The sequence below is a fragment of the Erinaceus europaeus genome, chromosome 4 (assembly GCF_950295315.1).
Source record: "Erinaceus europaeus chromosome 4, mEriEur2.1, whole genome shotgun sequence".
Classification (NCBI taxonomy): domain Eukaryota; kingdom Metazoa; phylum Chordata; class Mammalia; order Eulipotyphla; family Erinaceidae; genus Erinaceus; species Erinaceus europaeus.
In genome coordinates this window covers 104,965,282-104,981,271 of record NC_080165.1, presented here as the reverse complement: position 1 = coordinate 104,981,271, position 15,990 = coordinate 104,965,282, and the positions used below count along the sequence as shown (strand labels likewise).

Sequence of the window (15,990 nt, the reverse complement as noted above, 5' to 3'; positions counted from 1 at the left end):
TTCCCAGGTTTGAGTCCCTGGTCCTCATCTGCAGATTCAGTACTGCAGATGTGACCCTCTCTGCCTCCCCCCCTCTCTCTCTCTTTCTCTCTCTGTGTGTCTCTGCCTCCATCCTCTATCAAAAAGAGAAAATAAAAATTAAAAGACAGCCAGGAGTGGTGGAGCCATGCAGGCACCAAGCCCCAGCAATAATCCTGTTGACAAAATAAGAGTTTTGTTTATTTATTTGTTTGGGGTGTGTGTGTGTGTGTGTGTGTGTGTGTGTGTGTGTGTGTGTATGTAAGAGAGAGAGAGTAAGCAGAGCCCCACTCCATCATATGCAGTGCTGGAATTGAATCCAGGATCTGACACATGCAAGTTCTATGCTCTGCCCAGTCAACTATCTCCTTTTTGTAAAAAAAATTATCTTTATTTATTTACTGAATAGAGACAGCCAGAATTCAAGAGGGAAGGGGGAAATAGGGAGAGAGACAGAGAGACACCTGCAGCCCTACTTCACCACTCTCCAAGCTTTCCCCCTGCAGGTCCTCAACTATCTTCTAAATGCAATGACACACACTCTTTCTCCCTCCCCACCCCCCTTTAAAATTTTATTTATTTATTTATTTTTTAAAAATATTTTTATATTTATTTATTTATTCACTTTTGTTGCCATTATTATTTTATTGTTGTAGTCATTGTTGGATAGGACAGAGAGAAATGGAGAGATGAAGGGAAGACAGAGAGAGGGAGAGAAAGGCAGACACCTGCAGACCTGCTTCCCCGCTTGTGAAGCAACTCCCCTGCAGGTGGGGAGCCAGGGACTCGAACCGGGATCCTTACATCCGCTTTGCGCCACGTGTGCTTACCTTGCTGCACTACCACTCGACTCCCCCCTTTCTTTTTTTTTTTTTTTTTTTAATATTTTTTGCCGGGCTAGCATGAGGGTGTTTCTTCCTGGGCACGTGCTCTCTGGGTTGGAGAGAACTTGGCCAGAGTCAACCTGGGCTGTTGCTTACTCAGCGGCTCCAGGAACTCGTGGAGGAGCAGGACCACAATGCCTTTATTGATCAGAGACAACGCCTTTATATATATCTTTAACCGGAAAAGGCAAGTGGGAAAAGGAAATGGCTAGGAGAGGGGGTGGAGAAAAGAGCAGGAAGGTAGAAAGCTTCCATAGCAGCTGTTGCGAAGGTTCTAACCGGTGGGATTAATCAATACCCAGAAGGCAGGGCAGGTCTCAGGCAAAACAATGATTATGTAAATAGACCACAGCATCAGCAATAGAACAGAACAGGGGGGCTGCCTGACAATTTTTATTTATTTATTCCGTTTTGTTGCCCTTGTTGTTTTATTGTTGTAGTTATTACTGTTGTTGTTATTGATGTCATCTTTGTTGGATAGGACAGAGAGAAATGGAGGGAGGAGGGGAAGACAGAGAGGGGGAGAGAAAGATAGACACCTGCAGACCTGATTCACCGCCAATGAAGCAACTCCCCTGCAGGTGGGGAGCTGGGAGCTCGAACCGGGATCCTTACGCCAGTCCTTGTGCTTTGCGTCACCTGCGCTTAACCTACTGTGCTACCGCCTGACTCCCCCTCTTTTTTTTAAATCAAAGCAACAAGTGGTAGCAATAGTTGACATGTTTGTTTTGTACTTTCTGTTTGCCAGGAATGTTCCAGAGCGCCTGGCACGGTTTAGGCCTCACTCTTCCCCTGTAAGTCAGGTGTTAGCTTCATTTTACAGATAAACTGAAGCTTAGAAACTTAAAGAAATTCTCCCCAAACCACCACACTTGTGTTTTATCTCTAGTAGTCTCTTAAGAACTGGCACCACCATATATATATTTCCTAAAGAACAGGAGTTATTTGAGAGTTTCTCTAAAAATAGACTTACTTACTTAGTGGGGAGGAAAGACAAGCCAGAGCATTCCTCAGGCATGTGTGGGGCTGGGGATCGAACTCAGGGCCTCATGCCTGTAAGCCTTGTGTTCTCTTTGCTGTGACACGTCCCTGGCTGCAGGAGTTGAGTTATTCTAAGATCTGTTGCTTTGTGGGCTGGGTAAGTAGCACCTGTACAGTGTATTGCTTTGCCATCTATGTGACCCAGGTTCAAGCCTGGCCCCACCGCACTGAAGGAAGCTTTAGTGCTGTGGTCTCTTTTCCTCTCTCCACCTCTCTATCTGAAAAAAAAAAGAAAGCTGCTTTTTATTATTCCAAAATTATTTCAGAAGAGGGAATAAGATACTAATATTTACATACATGTTGCCCCATTCACATGCATCACTGCTATTGTTATTACACCCATTTTCTTGAGGAAAATAGTGAGACCAATGACATCCCAAAGGTCACACTTTCAGTAACACTGCAAGTGATAGGCAGTGTCAGGGATAAACTCAGATAGACTCAAGCTTTTCCCCAACACTTGGCAGTCTTCTTGCATGCCGTCCATGCTGATGATCTTTGGGGGTGCATTTGAGGTTGAAAACATTGTTCACAACACTTCCCTCACCCTCATGGATCTCTCTGTAGATTGCCCCCAAAATGGCTTTTTAAAAATTGTGTTTATTTATTATTTAGATTAGAGACAGAAAGAAATTGAGAGAGGAGGGGAAGATAGACAAAGATAGAGAGATGTCTGCAGCACTGCTCTATCACTCGTGAAACTTCCCCCTGCAGATGGGGACCTGGGGCTTGAACCTGGGTCCTATGCATAGTAACATGTACACTCTACCAGGTATGCCACCACTTAACCACTTCTCTCCCAGTGTTTTTCTTTGTATCATTTATTTATTTAGCCACCAGAGTTATCACTGGGGCTTGCTGCTGGCAGTAGGAATCCACTACTCCCAGTGGCCATTTTTTCCCCTTTGTTTTTTATTACATAGAAGAGATAGAATTTGAGAAGGGAGGGAGGGAGGGAGGGAGAGAGAGAGAGAGAGAGAAAGAGACCTGCAGACCTGTTCCACCAGTTGTGAAGCTCTTCCCCCCTGCAGGTGGGGACCAGGGGCTTGACCTCAGCTCCTTGTGCATGGTAACACATGCACTTAACCAGCTGCATCATGCTATGCCCCTCCCTTCCTTTCCAGTGTTTTTCACACATGCTTTATTCCCTACCACCCCCTTGCCCCTGCCAGAAGTATGCTGGAGCTCTGACCCAGAAATGGGGCTCCCAGCCGGGCAGGGCGTGGTGGGAACAGAGCAGTTGGCTGGGTGTCCCTGCGCCCTTTGTCTGACCCTAAGGAGCAGCTGTGTGGGTGCAGAGCCTGCCAAGCTGGGGGGGGGATGCTGAGCTCAAAGTGCCGTCCCTGTCCCCTGAACCCTGTTCTCTACCCTCCTGCTGCAGCTTCCCCTGTTCTCATTAGCCTCTCCTCCTGCCCCCCTCTGGGCTGGGGACACTGCCAAGTCACACTCTGTCTTCTTGCTCCTTCCCAGGCCCCAAATTCACAAAACGTACCCACGGGCCTCGCCACCCTCCTCCACCCACCTGCATTTCCCTGGTGACCCGGGGGCCACCTGCACTGACAGGAAACTCAGACCCAGGGCCAGGCCCAACTTGTCTCCTGCATCCTTGAGCTCTGACCTTTGCCTAGAGGACTTACAGTCCACCACCCCCATCCTGGTAGCTTCAGCACCCATGGCCCTGGGGAGGGTCAGGCACCCTACATCACCCCCACCCCTATGCTAAGTCCTGGCTTGTCCTGCCCCTCTGGGTTTCTCTGGACCCTTCCTTCTCTCTAGCAGCTATCCTCACAGGCCTACAGCACTGGGACGGGCTCACTGAGGGGACAAAGCTTGAGTCATCACTTCTTTTCTCCCCCTTTATTAGGTAGGACAGAGAGAAATTGAAAAGGGGGTTTGGGAGGGAGACAGATAGAGAGACACCTGCAGCCCTGCTCCACCGCTTATGAAGCTTCCTCCCTACAGGTGAGGAGCGGGGGCTTGAATTTAGGTCCTTGCTCATGGTAATATGTGCTCAACCAGGTGCACCATCACTCAGCTACAGAGCCTGTCTTCAGAAGATGGTGTCTTCATTCTGGATCTGAGCTGGGGAGACAGGGATAGAAGGGACCCCAGGGCCCCAGACAGGAGAAGCTGAGGCACTGGTGTGGAGGGCCTGGGAGCTGGGGTTCAGTGGCAGGTATGCAGGGGCCCCTGGGTTGGCCAGGGCAAGGCAGAAACAGCAAGTGGAGAGAGCACAGGACCCCACGTGGTGGTGCCATGTTCTCAGCTGGGCTCCCTCAGCACCCACATCCTTGCAGGCAGGCAGTGTCCTGGGCCCACCCCTCTCTGCCTTGCACACCCAGCATTCCTGCTTCCTAGGATGTTGTTGTAATCGTGACCACAGTATTGTGGGGTCAGCAGCTGTGACAACAGGCCCCCTCCACCACTGGGGCTCAGCCCTACACTCTGCATGAGCCCTGTGAGCCCTGCTGCAGACTGAGGGGCGGGGGTTACATGCTTGTGGTGACGCCCGGAAGAAGGACCCTTCCCTGTCCTCACCCTCCTGTGCCTCCTTCCTGCCCAGGCTCTCAGGAAGGGGGGAAGGACCAGATCTTTGCAAGCAGGGAGCCAGGCCCAGCTCAGCTCTGATGTGCCCCCCATAAAACTGGCCCTTGGGTTTCTAAGTGCTAGTGCCTGTGCCCTCCTGGTCACTCCCAGCAAAGCCTTCTGGGGAAACTCGGGGGGACAGTGCAGTGCCAGCAGAGCTCGGTAAGCTACTGGCACACCCTCCAAGCCCCCCCCCCCAAGGGCTTCTCTCCTCTTCCCCATGCAGGTGTGGATGGACGCAGGCACCCAGATCTTCTTCTCTTTCGCCATCTGCCTCGGCTGCCTGACAGCCTTGGGCAGCTACAACAAGTACCACAACAACTGCTACAGGTGGGTGGTGAGGGGTCCCCAGCAGAGGCCCAGCCCCAACCTCTAGAGCTCAGGAGCCAGGGGTGCTCAGTACGGGCCCTGGGAAGGAGGCAGGGATGCCACACAGTGAAACTTCACCCCATGGCTGTGCATGCCTCCTGTACTGACTCCTGCTCAGTGGGCTCTGGCACCATCCCCCTCTTTGAGCCCTCCCCCAACTGGCTTTTTTTTTTTTTTGCTTCCAGGGTTATTGCTGGGGGTTCAGTGCCTAGTCCACTGCTCCTGGAGGCCATTTTTTTCCCCTTCTGTTGCCCTTGTTTTTTCCCCTACTGGTTCTTAAATGGAAAATTCAAGCCAGTTTTAATATTCACTGAAAAAGGTGAATATTTACTGAAAAATGATCATGTACTGAGTTACTGAACCAAATTCAGATGGCTGAGGATTCTTTCTTTACTCCTATGATTACAGTTGTCATTATAATTGTCATTATTATTTACTGTCTTTGCCACCAGGCTACTGCTGGGGTTCAGTGCCTGCACAACACTGCCATTTCCAGCAGCCATTTTTTATAGGGGTTGAGACACACACACACACACACACACACACACACACACACACGTAAAGAGAAGAAGAGACAGAGGATAGACACCTGTAGCCCTGCTTCACCATTCATGAAGCCTCCACCACTGCAAATGAGGACCAGGGGCTTGAACTTGGGTCCTTGCACATAATAAGGTGTGCACTCTACCAGGTGAGTCTCCACCCAGCCCCCTTTTATTTTTCCTATGGAGCCTGGGCATCACAAGTGCACGGTTTTACCACTTCTAGTGACATTTTCCATTCTGATGGAGAGACAGAGAGACACACAGATAGACCTCACACACAGGAGTTTCCCTGGGGGCATGGCACTCCCATGGAGTCCTGGGGTTTGAATCCAAGCCACAGATATGATGAGGCACGTGCCCTCCTTGACCCCAGGCTCTCCCCAGACACCAGTGCCTCATGGGGGAGGTGCTGCTCTGGAGGCCTGGCATTTGGGGGCTCTCTGTCCATCTGTTCGCCTGTGAGATGCCCTGCCTTCGCAGGGACTGCGTGGCCCTCTGCTTCCTCAACAGCGGCACCAGCTTCGTGGCGGGCTTCGCCATCTTCTCCATCTTGGGCTTCATGTCACAAGAGCAGGGGGTGCCCATCTCCGAGGTGGCTGAGTCAGGTTGGTGATGGGGGCCCAGGCAGTGGGTGGGTGGGGTGTCTGTCCAGGTCCAGAGCCACTCAAGGCAGCCTACCAGGGTCTCCCTCCCTGTCCAGGCTGCAACCTCGGAGGGACGTTCAGGGGCTGGGTCAGCCATGCTGTCTTGGGTGAGCCAAGTTGGCTCCCTAGCCCAGAATTTGAGGTCGTCCCTGCTGTCTGCTGGTGGCCCTTCACTCAGGAATAGTGGAGACAGGCTCCTGAAATGCATACACATACACACACAGAAACCCACATGTCGGGCTAGCTTCGACGGCGGGAGAGAGAGATGACCAGGGACTCATAGCTGAGTGGTACGCAGTTCAGTCTTTATTCATGTGGAACGCAGTGCAATCTACGCTATCTCTAATCACAGTCTTGTCCTTATATATCCTGAGGCAGAAGAGTCAGGTCCGAAGAGGATGTACGTAGGATAGGGGGTGGGGAGAAGGAAAAAGCACGAACCAGTGAGGATTAAACCAATGTCCTGGAGGCAGGGGGGTGCTTAGTTAACATTGGTTATGTAAATAGAATACAGTGTTAAGCAGGGGGGATTAAACCAATGAAACAGAAGGGGTCTTAGAAGCAGAATTTAGAAGCATCCCAACACGCACATTTGCATATACACTCACACATACTCATTCATGTTCACACACACGTTCTCATACACACTCACACATACTCATTCACATTCACTCACATTCTCACACTCTCTTTCTCTCTCACACCCACACTAATTCAAATGCTGCCTTTTTTTTTTCCTTTTGAGGAGGAGGTCCTGACCAGGCCTTCATAGCTCTGAGATGACTTCTTCAGAGATAGACAGAGACATTCAAAAACAGAGAGACAGAGAGAGTGAAAGAAACCACAGCACCAAAGTTTCCTTCAATGTAGTAGAGGCTGGGCTGAAGCCTGGCTTGCACATATGGCAACACAGCACACCATCCAAGTGAGCTACTTGTTGACCTGCTATTTCTATTTATTGTCCCTCTTTAAAAATGTATTTTATTATTTATTAATGAGAGAAGGAGGTGTGAGAGAGGGGGAGAGAACCAGAGCATTGATCTGGCACAGATCCTGTCGAGGATTGAACTTGGGACCTCGTGCTTGAGAACCCAACACAATATCCACTATACCACCTTTAGGGGTACAAAATTGTGCAAAAATACTTCGCAGTTTATGATGTTCATCTTTTTGTTTGTTTGTCTTTCTTGATCTTTTATGCTATGCTGGAGATTGAACCCAGACCCTTGTCTGTGAATACCCTTCTATTTTTTTTTTTCCACCAGGGGTCTTTGCTTGTATTATGCTGGGTCAATTTCTCCCCACTGGACCTAAACCTTTTCTTCACAGTGAAGCCTCTGGTCTGGGGCAATAGCCCTGGAGCATGAGAATGAAGGCTCACTAGGGGAGCCAAAGCCCTTTGTTCATCTTCATGTCTTCACTGTGGTGCCGGTGATGAAAGCAAGGCCTGGTGTGTGTGAGAGAAGTGAACTGTCTCCTGACCCATTTTTGACTCTCAAGCATGAGGTCATGAGTTTAATTCCCAGCATCACATGTGCCAGAGTGATGTCTGGTTCTCTCTCTCTCATCAACAAACAAATCAATCATTCCAAAGCTCTATCTACTTAGGGAGAGAAGGAGAGACACCAAAGCACGTCTCCACCACCACAAGAGGTCCCTTTGGTGCTGACCATGGTGCCAGGGGCTGAGCCCAGCTGGGGCATGCACACCATCTGCTATCTCCTGGCCTAGCTCTACACCACATGGCACAATGCCTTAGGGGTCTGGGGAGCCACGAGGTTGGGGTGGCTCCCCTGGGTGAGATGGCAGTGGTGACAGTGGGTGACCCTCTCCTCCAGCATCACTGGCTCTGCCCCCTACCCCCAATGCAGGTCCTGGCTTGGCGTTCATTGCCTACCCCCGTGCTGTGGTGATGCTGCCCTTCTCCCCGCTATGGGCCTGCTGCTTCTTCTTCATGGTTGTTCTCCTGGGGCTGGACAGTCAGGTACTGGGAGGCCCCTGGAGCCTGAGGGGCATGTTGAGGGTGGGGTGGGGGGTGGCCCTTAATAGGGGGCAGCTCTGGGCCCTCAGGGTAGGGGAAGTTCAAACAGCTGAAGGGGAGAAGGGGACTCCTTCCCTGGCTGCACCTTGAGTGGGGCTGGTGAAGCTGGCGGGAGCTCTCCCCTCCAGCCTGCACCTCCCCCCTCCAGTTTGTGTGTGTGGAAAGCCTGGTGACAGCACTGGTGGACATGTACCCCCGGCGCTTCCGCAAGAAGAACCGCAGGGAGGGGCTCATCCTCGGCGTGTCCGTGGTCTCCTTCCTGGTGGGGCTAGTCATGCTCACAGAGGTGAGGCCAGGGTACTCAGGGCTCACGGCCTGGCACTCCCTCCTCCGCCGGGGCATGTGGGGGGAAGCTGGAACCACCTTTCCCACCCTCCATGCCCTTTCTCAGGGGATAGATGTTAAAGGAGGCCCCGAGACTGGGTGAAAACCTAAGTGTGGTGGTCTGGGAGGTGGCGTAGTGGTAAAGCTTTGGACTCTCCAGCATGAGGTCCCGGGTTCGATCCCCGGCAGCACATGTGCCAGAGTGATGTCTGGTTCTCTCTCCTATCTTTCTCATAAATAAATAAAATCTTAAAAAAAAAAAAAGAAAACCTAAGTGTATTCTCCAGGAGGATGAGGGGGACAGAGCCTGTCAGCTGGGTTGGCAAAGTGCTCAGAGTGACAGACTCCACTCTGTCCTTATGTGTCCCCCTGAAGGAACAGCCTGGAGGGTGTCTTCTGTGTTTGTCACCCCAAACCAAGACAGAGCCCTGCCCCCTGTCTGAGCACTGGCTCCCAGCTGACAATACCCCTTTTCCTACTCCCATCCCATGGGCAACTAGGGCTTGTGGCCCCAGATGAAGCCCTTTATGTCTGTCTGTCTGCCCATGCAGGGGGGCATGTACGTCTTCCAGCTTTTTGACTACTACGCGGCCAGTGGCATGTGCCTCCTGTTTGTCGCCATCTTTGAGTCCCTCTGTGTGGCGTGGGTGTACGGTGAGGCCCTCCCCACCACCATCCCGGGTCTCCTCCCCTGCACAATCTCCTAAGAGTCCAGAGTTACCATGAGTGGGTGCTGCTCCAAGGGTCCCCATACCTCTGCTGTGGCTGTGCCCACCTCTCCCTGGCTAACTGCCTGTTTCCAGTCTGACAGCTTCAGGTCGGAAGCTCAGGGGCTGAGCCAGGCCAGGCCAGGCCTCCCCTGTGGGGAGGAAGGACCTCTAGACAGTTCCACGTGCTGGCCTGCTCCTGGTCTGAGGGTGCTCCCCTCAGTGCTGAAGGTGCTGAGAGAGGCTCCAATCCTGGGGGTGCTGAGGGTGCCCCCCAATGTTGTGGGTGGTATGAAGGTCCCTCAATTCTGGGGGTGCTGAGGGCGCGCCCTGCATCCCCCCTTGAGCAGGGGCCGGGCGCTTCTATGATGACATTGAAGACATGATCGGATACCGGCCCTGGCCGCTTATCAAGTACTGCTGGCTCTTCCTCACTCCGGCTGTGTGCACAGTGAGAGCACGGGACCCTGGGTGGGGGCGATGTGCCATCAGCCTGGGGGTGGAGGGACCCTTGGAGGGAGCTGGAAGAGGCTTCTCTGCCAGGAGTCAAACAAGGCCGAAGCTTGATTACCCTTCGACCTGCTGTGGGAGTCACCATGGCACAGAGGCATGGAGTTGTCAGGTTGTTACAGCAGCAGCCATGGGGGTCTGGTGTCGAAGACAAGACTGAACCCCAAGTGCATCAGCCACTCCCAGCAATGCTGACCTACTTGATTGGTTCTGCGTTTGGCTTCAGACTTCTCACTTTACAGAGAAAAGCAGGGCCCAGAGGCTCAGCTAGGCCCTGCCAGGACAGAGAGGCAGGGAATGGGGTTCAAGCCCTGAGAGCTGGAGCCCCGAGCTTAGAGGGTCCCCTTCTGTACTGTCTGCACCCACTTTCTGCAGGGTGTAAGTATGGTCCCCAGGGATGCATGACCCCTCCCCCCATTCAGGATCTGGAAGCACCTGGAAGCACCAGCACACACATAACTGGGGGTGCATAGGTGCAGGGGTACCCAGAGTTGGAGGGGTGGGGCTGGAGTGACAGGCTGGGCCAGCTGTTGGGTGTGGGTTTGGAAAGAAAACACACCTGCCCAGATGAGTCACCAGGCCGAGCCAGGCTTGGAGTGTGGACCTGCCACCAGCTCTTTTAGGGGGTGGGTGAGTGGTGGGAGTATGAGGGCCCAGGGTCACACCCTCAGTCGTTCCCTGCCCACTGTCACCCCCCAGGCCACCTTCCTGTTTTCCCTCATCAAGTACACGCCACTGACCTACAACAAGAAGTACACGTACCCCTGGTGGGGCGACGCACTGGGCTGGCTACTGGCGCTGTCCTCCATGCTCTGCATCCCTGCCTGGAGCCTCTACAAGCTGACCACACTGAGGGGCGCCTTCAGAGAGGTGGGGCGGGGCCGGGGCAGGGGGAAGCTACCCTGGGGGCTGGCAGGCAGGGTGCCCAGGCGCCTCTGGACCATCCCCCACCTGCTCCCCCACAGCGGATTCGCCAGCTTGTGTGTCCAGCTGAGGACCTACCCCGGAGGAGGAGCTCGCCCCGGACAGAGCCCGCTGCTCCCGCCCCCAGACTCACGCCCCTCCTCAGACTAACGGAAGTGGAGTCTCATTGCTAGGGCTGGGGAGGGCGTACCCGGCCTGTGAGCCAGCTGGCGGCTGAGGGGAAGGGGGGAGGGATTGTTGGGGGGGGCTGCTCCCCGCCCCCACTGGGCTCTTTGGGACCTGTTTTCTGAGTGGGATTCAGCCCCCCTTACGCACATTGCCAGCCGCCATTAAACCCGTGTTTTCTGCCCTAAGCAAGTCCGCCTGCTCCCTGCCCGCTCGCCCCTGCTCCCTCCGAGGTCCCTGGGCCTCTCCTCCCAGGTGGGGGGAGAGGGACAGCGGCGCTGCTGGGGGAGCACTCGGGCTCTCACTTATCTGCCTGCAACCCCCTTCAGGTCTGGCCACCACCACCACCAATCCCTGAAGCTACACCCCTGGTGGGGGTGGGGGTAGGGGCAAGAGGGGGCTCTCTGCAGCAACCCCCAGCTTGCAGGTGTGCGCAAGCCCAGCTCAGCCAGCAGAGTGCGCCTTCCTCAGCACCCCGGGACAGAGGTGGGGGAAGGGCTCATGAGCCTTCTGGTTGTTCTGCTGGAGGACAGCGTGGCCCGGGTTTGCCTTCCCCCAGGGCTCCCCAAACATCTCTGCAGCCATCTTTCTCTCTCTCTAAGTATACATGAGTATGTCTGAGTGTGTGAATATTATGTGCTTGAGTGTGCGAGCGGCTGAACACTCTTCGTGGCCTATGTCCCTGGATGTGTCTGTTGGGTACCTGTCACACCTCTGTCAGGTCCTGTCATCTCCTCCAGAGAGCACCCCCTGATTTCCGGAGCACAGTGTGGTCCTCGATGGTCTCATTCATCCGTCCCCAGGAAAAGCAGGGAGATCTTAGCCAGCCTCAGTTCCCCATGCTTCTGGGGGCATTTGGACAGATGCTTCTGGGGGCATTTGGGCAGCTGCCCCACTGTGCTCGAGCTAGGCTGTTTCTGGGTGACAGTTGGGTGACTGGCAGCCCCCTTGGCCCCTCTCTGTCACAGCCTCCAGGTGGGAGAAGACACTGGAGACACTGGAGCTGAGAGCAGCTGCCCCTGTCACCTGCCCACCAGTGTCTCCAGAGCACCTGTGCAGGTGGGGCTGGTGTCCAGAGCACTTTCAGATCCCGGGTTGCAAACTGCTCTGATAGCTGGGGGCCTGAGGATGTGAGGGCTGAGCCCCAGGCCTGGCCTGGTGGGGAGGCAGCAGGAGAGCTCATAAGAGATGCTGGCATTCAGTCCTCTGCTTTCTGTCCTTGGAAGGACAAATGCTGAGTCCCCTTCTCAGGAGACATCAAGGTCTGGAGAACACTTGTCAGAGAACAAAGGTGCAGGAAGAAACACAGGCCAGAGAAGGGGCCGGTAGGTGACCCCCCCACCGGAAGAGAGCACATGTTACTATGCACAAGGACCTGGGTTCATGCTCTGGGTCACTATGTGGGAGCTCCTGCTGGTGGTGCAGTGCTGTGGTGTCTCTCCTCTCTCTGCCTCTCTCCCCTTCTTTCTGTTCCTTACCCTCTGTCTAGAGGAAAGGAAAAGGAAAGAAGTGGCCAGTGGGAGCAGTGAAACTGTGCAGTCACGGAGCCCCAGCCTTATGGGGGTGGAGGGAGGAAAGAAAGAAAAGAAAAAAGGCAAAGGCAGAAGAGTCACAGTGACAGCCAAGCTCAGGTTCCTGGGGACCGAGACAACAGACATGGGGACAGAGGAAGACACTGACAGGACACTGAGCCCCACAGGCTGTTGTGGGCCCTCACACAAGCAGTCCTCAGATACTTGTAATTGATGCCCTTGATCCAGACACATGCCCACACATGCAAATCCATGACACAGTCACACTGACACACATTTAGGAGCCAAACACACTTCTGTTTGGGGCTTCTATCCTGGCATCGGTTCCAGCCCTCTTTACTTACAAGCCGTGTGACCACCTGACCTTGTCAAGTCTATTTCTTTGAGCCTTAGTTTTTCCTCTATAAGAAGGCAGTTAAGGGGGGGCAGACAGTGTTACACCTGGTAGAGTGCACGTTACTATGTACAAGGACCTAGGCTCAGAGCCCAACCCTTACCTATAGGGAGGAAAGCTTCATGAGTGGTGGAGCAGGGCTACAGTTGTCTCCCCTTCTCTCTGTTTTTCTTGCCCTTTCCATCTCTCTATCTCACACAAAAAATGAACAGTAAAGTTGTGCAGAGCTACCCAGTGATAACTCCAGTGACAAAAGTAAAAGAAAGTGGAAAAGATGGCAGTCAGCACATTGATATAGCTGTGCTATTATTGAATGGCATCTGGTGGACACATGAACACATGTAAGCAAACACCCCTGTGACTCACCCACCTGGCCCCCAAGCTGGGCTGCCAGTGAGGCAGAAAACCCAGGAAGGGCTCAGAGACATTGTTTGTCCTCTAGCTGCCACAGTCCGGGACAGCAGGTTGCCCTAGGACCCAGGAAGAAGGCTCTGCATTTAGTGAGTTGACACTTTGCCAGGAGTCAAGGGAGAGGCAGTGCTGAAGTCCCCATATCCTGTGACCCAAGGGGTGTGCTAAGCACCCGCACCAGCTCCAGTGGTCAGTTCAGGCCCTCAGGCCTCCAAATGATGTCAGGGCAATGTCCTTCCAGGAAAAAGAACACTAGAATCATTCCTCCTTTTTGGTCGAGTCCCATTCATTTTCCATTTATCCATCTATCTTCCCATCCACCCATCTACTTATCCTCCCATCCATCTATCCATCTATCCTTCCACTGGAGTGACATGTTAGATGCTCAGGAGACTGATGGTTTCTAAGCCAGCCTCCCTAAAAGCAAACATGGTATCCAGAGAGGAGTGGTGAGGAGAACATTCTGTGGGGGTTCAGTGGCTCTGGCAGCACCAAGGCTACAGGTTCCTTCGGCCGTTTTTCATCTTGTCTCAAGGCCTTTCTCAGATGGGAGCTTCTCTTAGGGAGCTTCTCCAGGTGACTTTGGGATCCCACTTCTTGCAAAGATGTGGGGTTTACCAATTGCTATGAATGTCCATGGGGAGGCTGGAAGCTTCTGGGCCTGTATGGAGGGGGTGTTCACAGTCAAATGGGGGACAGGTCCAATAGGCAGAGACTCTCCTACAAGGTGTCCATGGGTCCTTAGAAAACCTGATACTTGGGCACAAAGGACCACTTTTGAATGAATGAATGAATGAATGAACAAATGAATGAACAAACGAACAAATGAGCAAGAATGTCCACCCATTGCCCAACCCGATTCTCTTCCTTTGCTCCTGTGCCTGCAGAGGCTGGGTCTGTTTTCCGGGAGCTAGGTGCTCCCCTGGACTGCAGTGTCCCCTGAAGCAGGCTCTGTGGTGACACAGGGTGACACAGCCACACTGTTATACTGTCCCAGGAGCACAGTCCAGTCTCTGGTTTCCCAGAGGAAGGAGTCCAAGACTTTGTGTGGATGGGGATGCCCCCTAGACAGGCCCTGAGCCCTAGAGTGGACTACTGCATGGAAAACTATAGCCTTGCTGGGAAGCTTCGAGGGGAGTCTGTGTGGGGGACCCCCTTTCTCCCCATTGCTTTCTCTCCAGGGCTGCAGCTGAGGGTCAGCCATGTGCCACACCACAGGCCATGCTTAGGGACAGGGGTGGGTGGGGGCTGGTCCTGGAAAGGCCACAGGCACAGGGCAGGGGAAGCACACCATTCAGCTGGTACCTGCCACCTGCCCCACAGTGTGGCAGCAGAGCTCTACCACCCCCCAGTCCTTCCTGCCAGCAAGCACCAGAAACTCCCCCAGCACCAGCCCAGGCTCCCAGGCTGCTTGTGGTTCTAACAGTGTGAGAACCTCTCCTCTCCCCCTCCCCCCACCCCCACACCAGCTGCATGACCGGCTGGGCCCCACTGACCTGCCCAGTGAGTGTCCTGCGTGTGTCCTTTTCAGATTCCGCCCCCAGGCTTGCTCTTGGCCCTTCGTCTAGGAAAATCCCAAGGGAAGGGCAGTGCTGGAAATGTCCAGGGCCATCAGTCTCACACACAGAGGCAGGTATGTGGTGGAAAACTCCAGTGATTCACACCCTCCCGCAGGCTGGGCAGTGAGGTCAAGCTCTCCCCCCACCCTCACACACACATAGCCTGGCACCCACCTGGAGTCTGGGTGCAGGGGCTCCTCTCCACACCTTCCTTCAGCACCTCCTGGAGCAGGTGAGATGGGCAGGGGGTGTGGGGGGTGGGCAGCTCTGAGGCAGCTCTGGGGGGGAGTCATGCTGGGACAGTGGCCACTGTTTGTGTGTGTGTGTGGGGGGGGGAGGCAGGCACAGGCATGGGCCTGAGGTGAGATGTTGTAATCCAGACTTTTGGCCTCTGTCCCTCCCCTTGTGCTGCTTGTGCTAATCCTCTAGCCCTGCACTTCCCAATTTACTGGTACAGTCACACACGGACACACATATACACACACAGAGAGACAAACAGACATGCACACACAGAGAGACACAGACAGACATACACACATAGGATCACTCTCTGGGAGTTCTGGGATAAGGGCTCAGATGGAATTCTGAGCTGGGAGGAGAGGGTGGAGGGGAAGGGGAGGGGGTGAGGGGGAGGGGAAGGGGGGAAGGGGGAGGAGAGGTGTCAGTAGCCTCTTTCCTGGCTATCTGCCTGTCTGGAAGCTCCCCTGAACCTTCGCTGGGACTGCTCAGAGCTCAAGCATGGAGTGGAGCTGACTACAGGGTCTGCCAAGGTGAGGAGGAGAAGGAGGTGGAGCAGGAGGAAGAGGAGGAAGGGGGGGGTTGCTTCCTGACTGAAGGCTGAGACTGGGAGATAAGACTTTGAAAGCCAGCACCACATGTATCTGTAGCTAGGGGGCTGGGACAGGGGCAGATTCTGGGGCTCCTGGGACATCACCCACCACAGGTTCTCAGGAACACATGTCCTCACCTGGGGACTGGCAGCAGGGGCTGGGTGAAATGAGGCCCAGAGGGAGGGGACAGACGGTGCCCAGGTGGCAAGGACGTTTGGACTGGAGAAGCTGTGGGGAAGGCTAAGGGCTCCTGCTGTCCCTGGGGTTCAGCCCAGCAGCACCTGGAGGAAGCTAACCCTCTTGGAGACTGGAGAGGCTGGCACACTGTGCCTGGTGGTGGCTTAGAGAGGCAGCAGGGTCAGAGAGCCTTGGAGTGTGGAGGCTGGATGGCAGCAGGCTGTGGTGCCCTGCACACAGGTATGTGTGTGCAGAGGGACGTGACGGCAATGGCACCAGCTCATGCAAAAAACGTGACCTGGTATGTGGGTGTGGGTGTGGGTGTGGGT

General features: G+C 54.1%; 2 protein-coding genes and 1 long non-coding RNA gene across 15 annotated transcripts in view; 2 read left to right on the top strand and 1 right to left on the bottom strand.

Moving 5' to 3' along the window:
• Positions 1 to 10,946, top strand: part of SLC6A13 (solute carrier family 6 member 13) — a 35,016-nt gene extending 24,070 nt beyond the window's left edge. For 4 of the 6 annotated variants that reach the window (XM_016189631.2, XM_007526243.3, XM_060190314.1 and 1 more), the window contains 8 exons: positions 4,756 to 4,859; positions 5,924 to 6,048; positions 7,959 to 8,071; positions 8,277 to 8,414; positions 9,004 to 9,106; positions 9,510 to 9,610; positions 10,369 to 10,539; positions 10,635 to 10,946. In XM_016189631.2, coding sequence (XP_016045117.1) covers positions 4,756 to 4,859; positions 5,924 to 6,048; positions 7,959 to 8,071; positions 8,277 to 8,414; positions 9,004 to 9,106; positions 9,510 to 9,610; positions 10,369 to 10,539; positions 10,635 to 10,766 — 987 coding nt within the window. In that variant the 3' untranslated portion in view covers positions 10,767 to 10,946. The remainder of the gene's footprint in view (positions 1 to 4,755; positions 4,860 to 5,923; positions 6,049 to 7,958; positions 8,072 to 8,276; positions 8,415 to 9,003; positions 9,107 to 9,509; positions 9,611 to 10,368; positions 10,540 to 10,634) is intronic. The other 2 variants (XM_016189630.2, XM_060190313.1) reach the window with 1 other exon arrangement.
• A 700-nt stretch (positions 10,947 to 11,646) lies between these two features.
• SLC6A12 (solute carrier family 6 member 12) overlaps positions 11,647 to 15,990 on the top strand; it is a 30,984-nt gene continuing 26,640 nt past the window's right edge. For 4 of the 8 annotated variants that reach the window (XM_060190315.1, XM_060190317.1, XM_060190318.1 and 1 more), the window contains exon 1: positions 15,309 to 15,424. The gene's annotated coding sequence lies outside the window, so the exon portion shown is untranslated. Of the gene's footprint in view, positions 11,818 to 14,626; positions 14,729 to 14,799; positions 14,887 to 15,308; positions 15,425 to 15,569; positions 15,963 to 15,990 lie in introns of those variants that run through there. The other 4 variants (XM_016189624.2, XM_016189626.2, XM_016189625.2 and 1 more) reach the window with 4 other exon arrangements.
• Positions 12,970 to 14,722, bottom strand: LOC132538133 (uncharacterized). The gene is made up of 2 exons (XR_009549562.1): positions 14,592 to 14,722; positions 12,970 to 13,851 (listed from the first exon to the last, which is right to left on the bottom strand). It is a non-coding gene; the product is annotated as an uncharacterized LOC132538133 (long non-coding RNA).